Source organism: Asterias rubens, chromosome 5 (assembly GCF_902459465.1).
Source record: "Asterias rubens chromosome 5, eAstRub1.3, whole genome shotgun sequence".
NCBI lineage: Eukaryota > Metazoa > Echinodermata > Asteroidea > Forcipulatida > Asteriidae > Asterias > Asterias rubens.
In genome coordinates, this window is record NC_047066.1 from 19,945,550 (window position 1) to 19,964,092 (window position 18,543).

Sequence of the window (18,543 nt, forward strand, 5' to 3'; positions counted from 1 at the left end):
CTGATTTGTACAATTCAAAATCACACAGTAGACTTTACACCATTATGCGAATGATTGGCTGTTGCCAGCTTGACAGTTATATACCCTTGTGAAGTTCTCTTGTTTGGAAGATGAACAAACAAACAATCACCCAAACAAACATCCCAACACCCCAACAAACGAGCAAACAAACAAACAAACAAATAAATATAACAAACAAACAGCGATAAGCAATTTTCATTTGTGCCTGCAGTCTGAAATCCTTCAAGTAAAACAACTTCCTGAACAGGATTTTTGATGAGTTGGAACTGACACAGGATGTAGAGTTACCAAAACACTAGTAAAAAGTGTAAGTTGAATGGACTTCAGGTTCATTACAATTACGTTACAGCCCAATACTGTCATCATATGACTGTGTACATGTGTAGGTCCGTCGTTGTGTGTCTTCAAATTGGGCATTCATTTGTTAAGCAGTTTGGAACTTACCATTCTCATAATGAAGTTATAAGTGAAATGAACCATGCTTTCACCTGTGAGGGTCAATGATCCAGAAGGTCAAATGCCCAGCAGTCATTGGTCTCATGAGGTCAGTGGTCATCATCATGGGCTGGCTAATTGGATATTATTAGTGTATGAGGTCGGTGATCATTAAACCTTAAGTATGTGGGATCAGAATGTCAAGTCAACTCTTTCATGTGCCGACAAGTCACTAGTGATCAGTTTAAATTTCTTCAGAATTTGTATTTTTTTTTTTAAATACTTTCGGAAAAACATGTTTTCCAACCTGAAGTGGTTGAGAATGAAAAAGAAACTATGTGAATAAATTCATTGAACAATTTCCCTTGAACATGTACAATTTTGCAACTCAAAAATCATCATTTGCTGCTCATTATTAGCATCCAGTGTGCACAGAACAAGTTCAGTTGAACTATATTGCTATGCAAAATGCCTCTCTGAAATAGTTCCCTGAAATGTACATACGTGTACATATTGTCGGGTATTGTATGTCCTTACTGTACGGTTTGGTGAACTGCAGATATGTATGTGGTCCGGATATGCTACATGTACTTTAGACCACAGATCCTACATTTGATTGGTGGAAAATGTGTCACATGCCTCATTAAGTCGCATCCCCTTAAGGTGATCCCCTCACTGCCGCTTCCCAGGTTGTATCGTAATTTGGGTGTGATCCCTGGCTACACGGCAGTTAACGGTTGTATGGCTTCTGACTGGCACCCTCGAACAAAGATATTGACAAAATAGGGACACTGCCAGCATAGTGCTAGAAAGCTCAGTTGGTAGAGGGCCGGCACGTCAATCCGGAGGTCGTTGGTTCGAATCCCACTCTAGTCAATTCTTTGTTCAACCCCAAAAATCAATTTACCCAGTCAGTTTCCCTTGTGGTTTTTATTGATATGCCTCATTATCAGTATGTTCCAAGAATCCTTGTGCCACTCCCACTCCCACTTTTGTTTACAATGGGGCAAAATGTAATGCAATCACCTGGTGAAAGTTGGATTGTTCCATTTTACTTGTCTTTGCTTTGTAAAATGAAGCAGTCCAAATTTCACCTCGTAAATAATGCCATTGTGCTCTGGTATGCAGCCAGTGTTTGTGTAATGTTTTTGTGTTGTCTTTTTGTACACGGTTCGATATTACAGAATTTATAAAATATTGAATCTGAATTTAATATTATTTTAACCCTGGATGTTTAATGATACTCATTTTCATTTTCCAGTGTACATGTAATGCATGTTTTAATTGAATATTTTGCATTGACATTGGCAAAGCTTAAAAAGGCAGTGCCCTGTTTTTATTTCCATGCATGTTAACGTGTCAATGTATTTTTGCCCTTCTCCAACCTAAAGTTAAGTTGTTTTTGCAGCAGTGTTCCTTCTCTTTTTCGAGTGACAAAGCACACAATGCCACTAAGGGTGTCACCCCCCAAAAATCTTTATTTGTGTTCTTTTAATTTATTTTGTTGTTTTATCTCTTCACTCATGACTATATAATTGCATTTTTTTATTTCAACATTTGAGTCAGTGTGTTTTGTTTTGCCTTGATATTTCGTTGACCATGTCCCCTTCTACAATTCCCAATCTGCAATTGAGCGGTTTGCATGAAACTGTCCAAAGCCAACCAATATGCATTGCTGAATATTTTTATATTGTTGCACTTATTTTTGTTCACGTTTTGTAAATTTGAGTTTGGTACAAACAATTATTTTACTATTTTCCCTCAAATGTAGTTCTTCAATTTGCAAGAGTGATTTACAGAAAACTGTCGAAAGCCAACTAACATGTTGAATTTTTTGTTTCATACTTTGCTATAATTTCAGAATTTTGTTAATAACTTTTGTGTTTTCTTCTTCAACACTTTGTAAAGTTTTGTGCCTGTTACAAACAGTACATGTTTTTTCCATTGACATTTTCATTGACCTACATGTATTCCCCTCAGATGCAGTTGCCCAATCAGCTAGAGCGGTTGGCATGAAATCCTCCGAAGCCAACCAATACGCAGATAATCTCGTCAAGGTCGTCCCCTCAAATTCATCAAACTCTTCAACACCAAAAGATGACTTCATCATCGGAGAGCGAGTCATTGTCAGCGGGAACAAAAGAGGCTACATTCAATTCCTCGGTGAGACAAAATTTGCGCCCGGCCAATGGGCCGGGGTTGTTCTGGACGATGCCGTCGGGAAAAACGATGGCTCGGTCAGTGGAGTCCGTTATTTTCAATGTGAGCCAAAAAGAGGCGTCTTTGCACGCCCGGATAAACTCTCGCGAGAGTCTGCAGCAGGAAGTGCTAAACTGGCATCAGCTGTAGCCGGACAAGGTGCATCAAGGCCCACTGGGTTGCCATCGGCACCAAGAATGGGTACAAGGGTAGCATCGCCCAGAGGTTCGGTCACTAAGTTACCCCCCTCGGCTATAAAGACATCAGGGATGGTAGAAGAAACTACTGGGGACAATACTGGTTTAAAGGTATGTATTTTAATGCTGGTGTACCAGTGTTAAATGGTGGTGCACATACATGTAGTGTATGAAACAACATGTACAATAACTTAATGGTAAAAATAATGGTACAATGTACTTACTTACTACTGTTTTAAGGAGGAACACAACAAAGATGGGGGTCCTCAGATATTCAACTAAACATAAAATTGGCAGTTCGTTAGTCTGATACTTTTTTTTTTTAAATCACTCTTTAATGAGGTTCCTTCCAGAAGTCTGACGATCCTTTGTCTAGTGGTTCAATAAATGCTGACGGACATTTGGGCTGTCATATTTTTGCTTTAAAAAGGGTACCAAGCTACATGATAGCCGAAAGTTTTCAAGAAGTATTTTGTGCTTGTAAAAGCAGCTCTATGAAATTTGGTCAAGGTCTTTTGGTCACGTTGGTTTTGAAAACAAAAACCCCAACACCCTCACACATTCGTTGTGTTATTCAACTCTGTATGAGATGCCTACTTATCAAAACATATTTCATGAAAGAAAAATAAACAGATTTGATTTCATGGTGCATTCCAGACACAACTCAACAGGTCAATCTCAGAGGCTCGGCCCCAGTGCACTCTAGCACTGTAGAAATCACTAGGGCATTGTAGGGTGGTCACCTCTGACAGTGTGTGTATGGTACTCGGCATTTCTCATGACTCCAGTAAATGAGGGAACCATGTGCAGTTGGATTTAAAGGATACAAAAATTATTGTCACAGTACAATGCACCATGTGAGTGCTTGTAGAGGTTTCCAAATATGAAAGTTAGGAGTTTACAATTCTGGAGTGAAATCTTGAAATGTTTTACATGTGTATTCATTATGGTAATGAAATATATCAAGTAATAAACAGGGTTGTAGCTAGACCAAGTTTAGTGGTGGGCAATATAAGGGCAAGCCTACCACGGGCAAGGGTATCAACCAAATTATTTAATGTTGAATTATGGGCCATTATTGCTGAAGTAGGGCCAGGTTTCCAAACTGTTCGTGCTATGGGGTCCATGCAATAAGTTGAATGGCTGTTTGACCGTGTTCATTCTCTGTGACATTTGATACTCCTTATCATGAGCTGTTCTGAGATCAATCAGTGGACAATATTTGAACTCTGTTCTGGGCGGCACAATGTATTTTGTCCTGGGCAGGCCCGCCCGGCACCGCCCACGGTGGCTACAACACTGGTAATAAACCACAAAGTGAATCTGACTTGGTATAGACCAATCCGACGCGCACCGGGTGCGGAAGTGTTGAGCACCGGGCGCCATTTGCAGCGGTGTCTTCAATGCCTAGATTGTGCACAAACAGACACACCGCAGTTGGTAATTGTCAATAGAGGGCGCTACCAACTTTGTTTTGTCGGACTGGTCTATACTTAAGTTCAATTTTACACATTTTGTGTTGAACAAAAATATGACAAGAGCGGGATTTGAACCTACCACCTCCATCACCTCCGCTCTGCCAACTATTTAGCCCTACATGTTATGTTGCTGTTTGGTAAGTTTCTTTATTTAGGGGTGCCAGTCAAAAGATTTAAAATACAACCTGAAATGGGCCAGTAACTCAGTTGGTTGAGTGCTGGGACATAAATTGGAAGGTCGAGGGTTCAATTCCAGTAATAACTGTGGCTTTGCTCAACACAAAAATGTTTTGTAAAATTGAATGAAGTACATGTTGAGTATAATTAGTTTCCTTTGTATTTTATAACTTGACAATGTATCCTTATGTACGTAGTAAACATGTAGAAAATTTCAAGATTGGACACCATAATTGCTTAGTTTATTTTATAGAAAACGTTAGTCTAGACAGTTAATTACATTCATGTTTCTTTTTGCAGGGGGGAGACCGTGTAATGGTCAGTGGTACTAAACTTGGGACCCTGCGCTACATCGGCACCACTGAGTTTGCCAAGGGGGACTGGGCAGGGGTAGATCTGGATGATGAACTTGGTAAAAATGATGGCGCCGTGGCAGGAACAAGGTACAGAACCACAACAGGATTGAGGGATATCATAGAAATAGAACCCGGACAACGCTGAGCCCGGCCACCCTCTGTGTCATCTGTGGACGCAGCGTATCGATACCATGCGATACGCGCGTATGGCAAAATTATCATCGCGTGAGACGCGTGTATGGCAAAATGGCAAGATGTCAGCGCACATAGACCGTTTCTAGTGTGTTCATTGGTCAATGATGATGTCATCGTATGGCAAAATTGTATGGCAAATTGTTTTGCCTTACAGGCGTAACAAAAATGGCGTATGCGCGTTCATAAAAATGGTCTCACAACGAAACCGCATGCAGTATGAGACACTCAGCGTTCTCCGGGTTCCATTTCTATTAGGGATATACATGTGTACCGGTAATCATCATCATCATAATAATAATAATAATAATAATAATAATAATAATAATAAAAATAATAATAATAATAATAATAATAGTGGCTTTGTATGAGCTCATATCTGTCTCTGAGTGACTCTCAAGGCGCTTTGACATTCACTATTTACCTGCCATGTATGTGGGGCTTTGTTTGAGGTATGAGACCTGGGCCCAATTTCATAGTGCTGCTTAACGGTAAGCAAATTTGCGTGCTTACTGTAGCAGAAAAATTTGCTTAAGCCTTAGCGTATTTCACAGGTTAGCAGAAAAATTGGGCGGCCATATTGCGTGTTTACCGTGGATTTGCATTGTGACGTCATTTATTTTTGTGCGGTAAGCACTGGAAGGTTAGGCCCTGATATTGGGCCCTGATAGCACCATGTAATGGTTTACAAGGTGCTGCGGCGCTATACACGTACATGCAGCCAATCAAACCAGGAACTCTGGGGCGGACCCGCTTCCCTTTCCGATAACTGCACTGTGTCCTTTTGCATGCGCTGCATTACACACTGGACCAACGGCTTCACATCCGATCCAAAGGACGAAGCAATCATGGTAAAGTGTCACGACCGGGACTCGAACCCTCACTCTGCTGATCAGAAAGACAATAATTTTAATCTAGTACTCTTAGCCATGATAATCTGGTCCTGTGAACAAAAAGTACCTTGCAAAAAATTCAAAAATAGGCTGTGCAACAGCTCTATGAGAATTTCCACAGGAACTAAATCCATTAACATCAAAGATATATAACCCCCTGATGATCACATAAGGATACATGAAGAAGGGCCAAAAAGAATACCCTGTGGCACCACGTAACTTTTGTTGATTATTTTCCATCACCATTCACCTACTCTGTATATTAGGTACTTCCAGTGCCAGCCTAAGCATGGTCTTTTTGCACCAATCCACAAAGTGGCTAAGGTCCGGGGTAAACCTAGACCCATCAACTCCGACTTGGTCACACGGGAGAAGAGAAGCAGTAGCACCAGCTCCCTCAGCTCTATGGGTTCAACAACCTCGGGTATCGCCAGGAATTCAGGTTTACCGCCAGTAGACTCCAACTCTCCGAGGTCTCAAGATGTTTCTCGGAGATCGGGCACAGCTGCGCCTCAGGTGGGTTTTTGCTTTTATCATTTTGGAGTCTATTTTTAGGTTTAACCCAATTTCATAGGATAAGCTGTTAAGCAGAAAACACTGCCTAGCAAACTGCTTTACATGGTTGGCAGAACACTAGTGCATTTCGATGGGTAACCAGATTCTGCTTGGCAACATTTTTCTGGGCTTAGCAAGTTTCAGTGGTTACCAGCTTTATGAAGTTGCTCCCTCATTTCTCTTCTCATGAATTCTTTAACTACTCGAAGGCCATCAATAAATCATTCTCTGTTACTCACTGAGTAGTCTTGTTAAACTTCAAAAATTCATTTTCTGCAACTCTTTGTGTGATCTTGTAAATTCAAGGAGTTACTCACTATTACTCACTGGATTATCTTGTAACTTCAAAAATTCATATTCTGATATTCTTTGAGACATCTTGTTACTTCAATAAGTCATTCTCTGTTACTCACTGAACAATCATGTTATTCAAATTTTCATTTTCTGATATTCTTTGAATAATCTGGTAACTTCAAGAAGTCATTCTATTATACTCACTGAGTAATCCCATACATTCAAGAAGTCATTCTATTATACTCACTGAGTAATCCCATACATTCAAGAAGTCATTCTATTATACTCACTGAGTAATCCCATACATTCAAGAAGTCATTCTATTATACTCACTGAGTAATCCCATACATTCAAGAAGTCATTCTATTATACTCACTGAGTAATCCCATACATTCAAGAAGTCATTCTATTATACTCACTGAGTAATCCCATACATTCAAGAAGTCATTCTATTATACTCACTGAGTAATCCCATACATTCAAGAAGTCATTCTATGTTACTGACTAAGTTATCTTATAACTTCAGGCGTTCAACCTGATCATTCTAATTTTATGGTGGAATTGGTTGATTAAATATTGCATGAAAACCTAGTGTGTTCATATCGTTGCTTCAGTGCAGAAATGTCATATCTCAAAAATACTTTTGTTTTGGTCAAATCTTTTTATTATAGCAGAGATTATTTAAGCCCACATTTTTAGATGACAACTAAAATGGAGAAAAAACTTGAGGTCATTAAACGTTATCACAAAACAACTTTGACTACTGTGCACTCCCTTGGTAGTGATAGTTTTGTCGTTTTAGACAGTGAAAATATTGCAACATTCCTTTGGGAAAACACATAAAGAGGAGGATACCATAGGAAGTAAAAGAGTTGCAAGTATTTCGGAGAGCAATTTTAAATTTGCACAAGAAATATTGATTCAAGGTTCAGTGTATAACTACTCTCCTTTGCTGGGGTTTTAAAAGAGACACAATTTAAAAGTTTCAAACACGCTTTGTTGATACAACCTTTTTGCACTGACCTGATGACGAATGATTGTTTTGAAAAAGTGTGCCATCGTACAATAAACCCTTGTTTTCGTGGCACTTTAACGTGTCTTCTTTCCGTTTGTTAATATCCTAATGGTGGCTAAAAAGTTGTAAACAATAATTGTTTTCTTTGAAAATTGTTTGCAGAGTGAATTTGTTTTCTTAATTTCGTTTCCTTTTCGTTTTCCCAACCATCTGCTTTTCATTGTACAAAATGTATTTCCATTGTTTTTCCTTTTCTTTTTTTTATATGAAATCCATGTTGCCTGTGGCATGCTTTTAAAAAATCCACCGAAAAAAAATATTCCACAAAAGGCGGAAAAACGAAATGGCTTTGGTTTTAAAGCTGAAAACGCGCACATGCATGGCCATTCTGCTGAGGAATCACACAACGAGTCCGGTGGGGTTGCGACGGTAACGCAGCCACTGCACCAGGCATCCCCAGTCCACAGTCGTCGGAGAGAAAATGACTCTGGCCACAACAAAGAGGCTCTGGAGGTAGGGTCAAAGTTCACCCAAACTTTCTCCTTCTTTCACACAATGCTGGCTACATGTACTATCTAAATATGGGCGCAATTTCATAAAGCAGTTTACAGAAAGCATTCTTTTCATGGCCCAATTTCATAGAGCAGATTAAGCACGACAAATTTGCTAAGCACAACAATTGCTTACCAGAATAAGGTTATCAGATAAAGTACCTTGTCACTTGCACAATCTTTGACTTGTATCCTGCAAAGTTTTGCTTAACGTTGTTAAGCAAAATTGTCTGCTTTTAAGCAGCTCTATGAAATTGGGTCAAGGTTACCACAGCCCAAAATTAATGCGCAAGTTAACGATGAGGAATATACATGTACATGTAGGTGGCATGTACAATGTAAACAGTATGCAAGATTTCAATGTAAGTATTTGAATTGTTGCTTACAGTGTAAGAACTGACTTTTGCCTAGGGAAAGCAGTGATAAGAAATTCTGCTAGGGTTACCCACTAAGACGAGAAGGTCTGCTGACAAACTTTATGAAATTGGCCCATAATATGCTGATGGCTGAAGTATTGTCCATAACTTTGTGTTGTACAGTGTAGTACTTTGTACATGCAGGGAAATATGGGTTGGGTGTTCAGATTGTGTAGGGAACCTTTGCTTGTTGGGCTTGCTGATTGGTTGTTGTCGTGGTTTTGTGTAGCAGTAACTTTCTCTCTGTGTGATTCAATGTGATGTGATTGGCCGTTTGTGTGTTTACTCTTGATTGGCTGGCTGTTTGGTATGGTTTGCTCTGATTGGCTGTACGCTTGCTGGTTTGGGGCTGTTAACTCTGTTGTCCATGTAATGTATTGGTGTGTATTATTTGTACAGTGTATGTATGTTGTATATTGTGAATACAGTGTAAGGTTCAGTGCTCTACAGCATGATTGTATTGTTACATGTTTTATGTACAATAACACAAGGTTCTGACACTTTGAAATTACCTTTAAAATTATTCTAACCTTCAATTATGTCATAACATGCAAGTACATGTACATGTAGTGAAAAGAAGTCAGCGCTTTATCGCACCCCAAGGGGCATATCATCTTGTGCATTATTTGTATCTCGTTGTTATAATATCTCTTTTACAGAAGTTTGGACGGGTTGTAAATTTGTTAAATGCAATTTTGAAGTTCCAAATACATACCATCAAAAACAGTCATCATAAACATCTATTTTGCAGTAGTTGAATATACATTGTACATGTAAAGCAAGATAGTTCTCTAAAGAAAGAAACCTACATGGCAAGTACATTGTAGATCATACGTACACACATGGTGTTACCGCAAACCAAATATATAATAAATAGGTTATTGCACATTTTTCAGTATCAATTTCTCCCAATCGCTAAACACTCAATAACTGGAATATCTTAGCATTGTTAAGAATTCTTGTACAGGTCATGTCACTTCAAGTTTCCCCAACACATAAACCTCTAATCCAATAACACTAATGGTCGGTAGAAAAGTGACACAGAAAAACACGACTTAAATGTACACCATTTATTCCACTCATCCACCGAGCACACACTGCTTTTGTGTAAACTGTTCGTGGCCGGAGCGGGTAATTTAACAAATTAAATCTTCAATACTTCAATGAGTTTTAGAGTCCAAATGGGTTTATGTATGTGATAGTGTATGGACTGAGAGACCAATGTGATATACACATATTTGTGTTTGAGTGTGTGTGTGTGGAATTGGCGTTTATTTCTGGAGCATTTTGAGTTGTGGTTCGGTGTGCATGGAGGTCTGGTTGAAGTGTGTGTTTGATGAGTGACTCGACGGATTCCTTAGGTGAGTGGACGCTGATTTGTTTACCAAGGCTGAAATTCATACATTTAGCAAAGACAGGCTTTTAGATATGCTCTCTGGTACTGTACACAAACACAACATCAGGAGTGTTATTTACAACCCAAATTCCACTTCTGGCATACGTACGTGTCATAATTGTTGTGCCTCTGGCAAAGCTTTAAATAAACTCATCAAATTGAATCTAAATCTCACAATGACATATTCCTCACATTTTACATGCAATTTGTCCAGGCTTGCATTCAGGCGGATAAAAAGACATTCAAATAACTACACGTAAAAATGATTTGGGTCATTACTATCAGTCTAGTAAACTTGAATACCATACAATTGAGCAACTCAGTTGGTTGTGTTTTCTGAATATTAGATGCCCTGGGGTTTGTGAACCTTAGTGTCAATGTGGTGGGGTATTCCAGTGTTACCTCATGACAGGACTACAATTGCTTGTAATGCCTTGGCAAAATGTGTTTCGACAGGGTGTACAATACATCTATGTTTACATGTTTCGGCACGATACTTCATGGAGGCAATGAAGGCGATTGCCTCCACAACCTAAAAATCTTTGACGATGACAAAAGTTTTGATCAAACAATGTAATTGTGAAGCTTGCCACATGATTCAGATGTTATTATAATGTGGTTCAGTAGTAGATTTCAGTTTGGTGTAATGTAGGCCTATCTTAGGATTTGAGGCATTGCATGGTGAGGTATCAATATATATTTGGTTTGCGGTAACACCATGTGTGTATCTACTTGCCTGGTTGAGTTTGTTCTGAGAGAACTGTCTTGCTTAATTCTACTACCGCAGAGTAGATTGTTCGGGTGTTCGGGAGACTTCTCAGTTCTGAAAAGAACTGTCCTGCTTATTAACTATTATCTGGATGGATGGTATAGAAATAGGCTGGGACTACTACTTTAGCTTATAGGATCGTAATTAACTGTACTACCGCGGAGTCAGTTCTTGGGTTTGGTCTCAACGTTTCGACTAGCTGGCTCTAGTCATCCGCGGTAGTAGAATTAAGCAAGACAGTTCTCTAAGAACAAATTCTACCTGGCAAGTAGATACACACATGGTGTTACCGCAAACCAAATATATATAGGCCTAACTTGCTGGCTTCAAGGACGTAGTGGGAAATCAATGGTGCCCCTGCTGTGCTGTTCCCTTGGTTGACATTGAGGACAAGATAAGCAGGTTTCATCTGGTTCCTTGACCTGCCCGCGTACGTGTTCATAGAACACTGTGTATGAACACTGCCCAGGTCAAAATTCCAGTTGAACCTAGGTAACTGGGGTCAACTGGTTCAACTGGATAGTGACCAAACTCGTCCATTTTCCATATTAACCAACTGGTTTGGACTAGGTTTAACTGTGTTCAACTAGCTTGAAATTATAAACCAGTTGGTTTCTGTCCATTTTCCATATTACATGTAAACCAACTGGTTAACTAGTTTATCAACTGGTTTCAACTAGTTCCAGTTAAACCCAGTTTAACTAGGTTCAACTGGAATTTTGACCTGGGTGTGCAAGTAGACTGTGAATGGGTGAATGTAAGCAGAGAATTGATGAAAAGCGCTATATAAAAATGGGTTATTATTATACCAACTTAGTTGGCCTACCGGTTTTTATAATGTTCGTCCCTACCAAAGGAAACTCCCAAATGCCCGAAGGAAACTCCAACAACACCTGGGAACCCTGGGTTCCTGAATACATGTTCAAATGAGTGTACAGTTCTTGCACAGCATGGTATATTATGTACGGTACATGCTGTACATATAATCAAACAAGAGAGCTACATTACAGAGATGTAAATTAAAGTGCTAAATTGCACTGTAGAGCCTACACAGTTCAGTACCTTCAGTACCTTTACTCATTGTGTATTTGTACACATGTGTAGAAATGCAAAGATGAATATACATGTACACAGCTTCATTGACCGTACAAAAGTAATCTTATAAATAATCCAGTATTTTGAAATCTACTAATCTACTAATTAAACTGTTTAACTCCTCAGCATGCACTTAACATTAACCAGAACTCCTCTCTTTCCTTTTTTCTGCCTTTTTTGTTTTTCTTCTTTCATTATGCGTGCCTTGTGTTATGCATTATGATTGCAGTCAACTCACCAAGCAGAGCATGATCTAGCTGCTGTCAGGAACCAATATGAACAGGTACATAACATTAACAGCTCAAACCCAACGGCTCATGGTTCCCAGGCCACGGTAAAATAAAAGCACCTGTAATTAAAGGCAGTGTACACTATTGGCAATTGTCAAAGACTAGCCTTCACAGTTTGTGTATCTCAACATATGCATAAAATAACAAACCTGTGAAAATTTGAGCTCAATCGGTCATCGAACTTGCGAGATATGAATGAAAGAAAAAACACCCTTGTCACACGAAGATGTGTGCATTTAGATGGTTGATTTCGGGACCTCAAGTTTCTCACAATGTTTTATACCATCAACCTCTCCCCATTACTTGTCACCAAGTAAGGTTTTATGCTAATAATTATTTTGAGTAATTACCAATAGTGTCCACTGCCTTTAACACTAATATTTACAAGTTTGAATTCCACACAAGTTTCTTGACAATGCAGAGCTGCCAAATCTCCCTGATTCTGAAGAAAGTTCCCTAAAATTTAACTTATTTGTCCTTATTCTGATGAACAAATTGAAAATCTCTCTTACAAAAGCTTTTTCCCTATTTAATATTTTGAATGTAAACCTAAATATCTTCCTGATTGCAAGATGCAAATGGTTGGCAGCTCTGACAATGGCAGGCCTGAAATTATATGAAGGCCACAGAACCCATAGTCTCCATTGCTCTAGTATTGACCCCATTGCCCTGGTATTGACCCCATTGCCCTGGTATTGACCTCCATTGCCCTGGTATTGACCTCCATTGCCCCAGTATTGACCTCCATTGCCCTGGTATTGACCTCCATTGCCCCGGTATTGACCTCCATTGCCCCGGTATTGACCTCCATTGCCCTGGTATTGACCTCCATTGCCCTGGTATTGACCTCCATTGCCCTGGTATTGACCTCCATTGCCCTAGGCTATGCCTTAGTATCCCTTCAAAAATTCCCACTTAGTACATGTACAATGAAATTGAAAATGGCCTTGCCCCAAACAGAAACAAGAGACTTGATTTGAGTAGATTCAATCCCGGCTCAAATGCTTGGGCCACCATTGGCAAAGTGGCAATAAACCTACCCTTCCCTGTTTCCCCGCTTCCCTGCTTGGTGTCGGTAACCCTAGCTGGAGTGCAGACAGTGTAATAACATGAAAAAGAGCAAATGGATTGAGGGGGGGGGGGGGGGCACGGTATATGGCCGGGATTGTAGATGGCTGCAGACCTGCCAGAATCTTATTAAAATGGCCTGAAAAAGTCTGTAAAAGTTACCATGTACTTATAAGGTCAGCCATCAGACCATAGTGCACAATAAAATGTAAAACATTGAAGGGCAAAGTAGTACCCCATGAAAAGTTTGTTCAGTTGATGTGATTTTGATGTCGCTCTGGTTAAATTGTTTGTGCACAGTACATGAAGGATAGCGAAGACAACCTCGATTCCTTGAAGTCATTGGTGGAATCGGCTGACAAAGAGAAAGTGGAGCTACTACAGCAACTTGAGGAAGAGAGGAGGTTAGTTCAGGGTCTGAAGCCTCATATACATACTGGTTTTTGAAACTGTTAGATTGTTAAGTACATGTTAAGCAATAAAACTAGCCTGTGACACTTTCGTTTCAAAAGGTCGTAACATTTTTCAGATGTTGCCCAAAATCCAGAGTGGTTAACATGTATGTCCACACAGGAATCCTTAATTGGAATACACAATCTTGGAAGACAAAAACTTATATCTTCTTCCATTTTCACCACATTACTTCAAAGTGAAATTATTCTCAAAATGTTTGGTACTATTCTAGTCTCTTTTCATATTTAATCTGCCGTTGATTTTACCAAACTCTTCCTAACTTAGGATTAGTTTTACATGTAGGACCAACACATGTAGGCAAGTTTAAGTTTGGTATCCATAGACGTTAGGACGCATTGAACCCATCCTAGCGTTTCGTGAAATTGGCTGCTGGTCTTGTAATTAAAATCCCGGTCAAGTAAAGATTTTGAGCTACAATTCCTGTGGTTTTGTGAATTTTCCCTCCAAATTCGAGCCCTGTGGGTGCCTAAGCATTCATCCTTCCCCAACAATTCCCTCGATGGGTGTTTTCACTCCTATAAATAGCAGTTGAATGGTGGCTCTGTTTTAGGAACATCCTGTTCATGATGGTTCAGGATGTGGGTCCCACTTCAACTGTGACATCTGGCTGACGGGACCCAAATAAAGTCTGAACCCTTCAGTGACTTCCGTTTTGTCATTATGTTTGTTTTAATGCTTATGTGAGATCTCATACTGCAGAGACGTACATGTATGGTTCGATGTCCCATCTGAAGGTTGCAACACATGTATGTTTGTTTCAATGCCAATGTGAGATCTCATACTGCAGAGACGTACATGTATGGTTCGATGTCCCATCTGAAGGTTGCAACACATGTATGTTTGTTTCAATGCTAATGTGAGATCTCATACTGCAGAGACGTACATGTATGGTTCGATGTCCCATCTGAAGGTTGCAACACATGTATGTTTGTTTCAATGCTAATGTGAGATCTCATACTGCAGAGACGTACATGTATGGTTCGATGTCCCATCTGAAGGTTGCAATACACATGTATGTAATCCAGGCCTTGAGTTACACAGAGGCCACGCAGGTCATGGCCTTGGTTGCCCCTGGTCTTGGACTTGGTGCCCCTTCAGAAGTTTCCAACTGATTTTAAAGGCAGTGGACACTATTGGTAATAACTCAACATATTTATTAGCATAAAACCTTACTTGGTAACAAATAATGGGGAGAGGTTGGTAGTATAAAACATTGTGAGAAACAGCTCCCTCGGAAGTGGAGTAGTTGTCGAGAAAGAAGTAATTTTCCACAAATTTGAGACCTCGGATTTAGAATTTGAGCTCTCAAAACCAATCACCTGAACGCACACAACTTCATTTGACAAGGGTGTTTTTTCTTTCATTATTATCTCGCAACTTTGACGACCGATTGAGCTCAAATTTTCACAGGTTTTTTATTTTATGCATATTTTGAGATACAGCAAGTTAGAAGACTGGTCTTTGACAATTACCAATCGTGTCCACTGTCTTTAGGATTGTCTAATCAAGATGCTCTTTTCAAAATAAATATCGCCCTGCCTTCTGAAAGATGAAATGCCAGGCCTGTTATGGTTAAGTTTCTTGCTTGAGGACACAACTGTCAAGACTGGGACTCAAACCCACACTGTGCTGATCAGAAACACCAAAGCTAGAGTCCAGTGCACTCAACTGCTCTGCCAGTACCAGACACAAGATCAGTGGGAGCACGAAGAAAGACTTCAATTTAAAAAATCATTTTCACTTTCAAGGCCATGCGAAGTTGTACAATCGGTTTACTTATACAATTGTGTGTTTTGGCAGGCCTGGAATTTCATTTGTGAGAGGGCAAGGCCAAAAAATAATTCACAGGTCACTTCCATCTATGGGAATCTTTGAAGGGGCACCAATGCCAAGATCAGGGGTAGCAGAGGCCTTGGGCTCCTTGGTCCCTGTGTAATTCTAGGACTGTTTTGAAAGTAACTGAATGCCAGTTTAGGGATGCAAAAGCAGGATGCTTTTATAACCCTTGAATTAACACATGAGGCCTGTGGACGGAACATTGTGGGATGCTGTAGTTGATCAATTCAGTGGCAAGCAGTGCAATAAAATTGGGCTGAACTCAGATGGAAGTGTAACAGGAAATACAATAAGTGCACAAAAGTAATAAACCAAAGTACATAAAACACTTAGTATATATTCAGATTAGCAGCTTGTTTTGATATTAGCACTCTGTATTTTTAATCATGACCACAGGATACAATTTGTTTCATACAAATACAAATGTTCGGCCAAAAACAATTTCAGTCAGTGCATTGTTCTCCACTCACAACAAATGTGGAGACGTGTTTATAGTTTCATTTGAGATAAACTGTGGTTAAATCTGCTCAGGAGAATTTCTACATACATTACTTCCATGAAGTTTCTACGTTGATAGTCGGTAAAGTCCTATGTTGGGATATCACGCACATACGCATGTGTGTGATCGCTGAAACAATTAAGGTAGAACTTTGTTTGAAGCCCTAAAAACTTAATGTAAACTTAAGCGAAAGTTGAAACCTCTGTTAGGTGAACGGCCATACAGTGTAATCGTATTCAACCATGTTAACACATTGCTAGAGTCATACATGTAGTTTATCGTTTGATGTTTTTTTTCATGTGAATTAGGAAGTTGGAAGACCTTCAGTTCCGGTTGGAAGAGGCAAACATCAACTCCACAGACCTCAAGGTGAGATAAAAAATGTCTGGTATTAATTGGTCAATCAAGTATCCCTTCCTACTGTCTGACTATTTAGTGTAACAATGTATGCACTGTGGTTTTGCAGGCCTTGCATTCAAGGAGGCAACACGAGACATGGTCTATAGTGCCCCTGGGCCCAATTTCATAGTGCTGCCTATCGGTAAGCAAATTTTTGTGCTAATCGTAGCAGAAAAATTGTGTTAGTGTATTGTAAGGTTAGTCGGCCTTCACCATGAATTTGCATTGTGACGTTATTCATTTTCGTGCAGTAAGCACCGGAGGGTTAGCACGCCTTTTCATGTGCTTACGTTTATGCAGTCTTGAAATGGAACTCGTACAGTAAGCACTAACTTTGCTGTCAAGCAGCTCTATGAAGTGGCCCTGGTCGTGGCCTTGGTGCGCAAGGTGTGTGTGTTTGTGGTAAAGAATGTTATCTCGGTTATACCTTGACAACGATGTGTGTTAAGCACTGTATACCCCTTGCTAACTGGGGCATGTGGTAAAAAAGTCCACATTCTACTCTGGTGGGATTCGAACCCTTAACCCCACATTCTGACAATCAACAGCCGATATCTTGATCAACCAACATCCTCACAGTTGTATTCATTTTGGTGATAGAGTACCTCACCAACTACATGCAAGGTGATGCACAATCTGGTTTGAGTGCACCATATATTTAGGAACATGGAGTACGCATGCGCACAAGCCAAAATTCCCTGCTAACCCGTTAAATACGTTCGGCGTAAGCACAGAAGTTCACGCAGAGCCATATAACTGGGCCCTGGTATACACCATTTACATGCAGTTTGACATGCAAGGGGTCCATTAAAGTACACTAAATGATTGAATGCAAATTGTAATCTGATAATGAGAGCTTTGGGAATTATGCCTGGAATAGTCTGTGGTTTATTAGATAAGATGCAAAAACAGATGACTCTCTTCCACTCCAATGCTTAGGCCATATTCGAATTGTCGGCAAATGCTACTGCTACGACTGTTGTTTTAAAAATGGTGAACGCTGATGACAATATTGATAATTTTCATGATAAATACAAGTCTCTACAGAAGGCTAGTCGAATGTTCGGACCAATTAAGACCTCACTCCGCAGTTGTGCAGTGAATAATGAGTAGGCCCCTTGATCCTCTAAGCGAGAGAAGTAGTCCAGGCAGATTTCCTACTTTTCGCCCAGGTAGCAGCAGTTACTAAGCAGGACAGTTCTTTTCAGATGAGAATGAAAAGTCTCCCGAATTCTGAAAATTACTCCGCAGTAGCAGAGAAGTCTTCCTAGTTCTGACAAATGTACTCTGCTGTAGTAGAATATAAAGCAAGACAAATTCTCAAAAAACGTAATCTACACCTAGTAGATGTATGGTGTTTCTGCAAACTAATACAAAAATACAACTTTAGAAAACTGGGTCAAAGTTTTGTGTTGTTGCCAAAGCCAGTCACAAATATTGACATTGCCACCATTGAATTTAGAAAGATATTTGAAATATAGTAGAATATAAAGCAAGACAAATTCTCAAAAAACGTAATCTACACCTAGTAGATGTATGGTGTTTCTGCAAACTAATACAAAAATACATATTTGTGTTGTTGCCAAAGCCAGTCACAAATATTGACATTGCCACCATTGAATTTAGAAAGATATTTTAAATACCAGTCAATATTCCTGAAATAGTTGACATATCAAAACAACACATACATGTAGAAAATCATCTGGGACTAGGGAATAAAAATTGCATCCGACTTTCTGCTTGTAATGTTATCTACTGGCCATCTGTTATGCTGTGGTGAAGAAGGAATTACTTTGCCAGAGGGAATGGGTCGATCAATCTTAAAAGTTAAAAATAACATAGATGTGTGTCTATAATGAGTGGAACTGGTTTTGAATGGGGATGATGGAGGACGTTTCACCTCACTGGCCGCTTATGTATTGTATAATATCAAGAGTG

The 18,543-nt window shown here is 39.6% G+C and overlaps 1 protein-coding gene across 6 annotated transcripts in view; it reads left to right on the top strand.

Annotated features, from left to right (window-relative positions):
- Positions 1-18,543, top strand: part of LOC117290005 (CAP-Gly domain-containing linker protein 1-like) — a 62,230-nt gene that overhangs the window by 23,380 nt on the left and 20,307 nt on the right. For 3 of the 6 annotated variants that reach the window (XM_033771216.1, XM_033771217.1, XM_033771219.1), the window contains 7 exons: positions 2,437-2,963; positions 4,808-4,950; positions 6,215-6,464; positions 8,143-8,325; positions 12,269-12,322; positions 13,698-13,801; positions 16,515-16,575. In XM_033771216.1, the coding sequence (XP_033627107.1) occupies positions 2,437-2,963; positions 4,808-4,950; positions 6,215-6,464; positions 8,143-8,325; positions 12,269-12,322; positions 13,698-13,801; positions 16,515-16,575 (1,322 nt within the window). The remainder of the gene's footprint in view (positions 1-2,436; positions 2,964-4,807; positions 4,951-6,214; positions 6,465-8,142; positions 8,326-12,268; positions 12,323-13,697; positions 13,802-16,514; positions 16,576-18,543) is intronic. The other 3 variants (XM_033771218.1, XM_033771220.1, XM_033771221.1) reach the window with 3 other exon arrangements.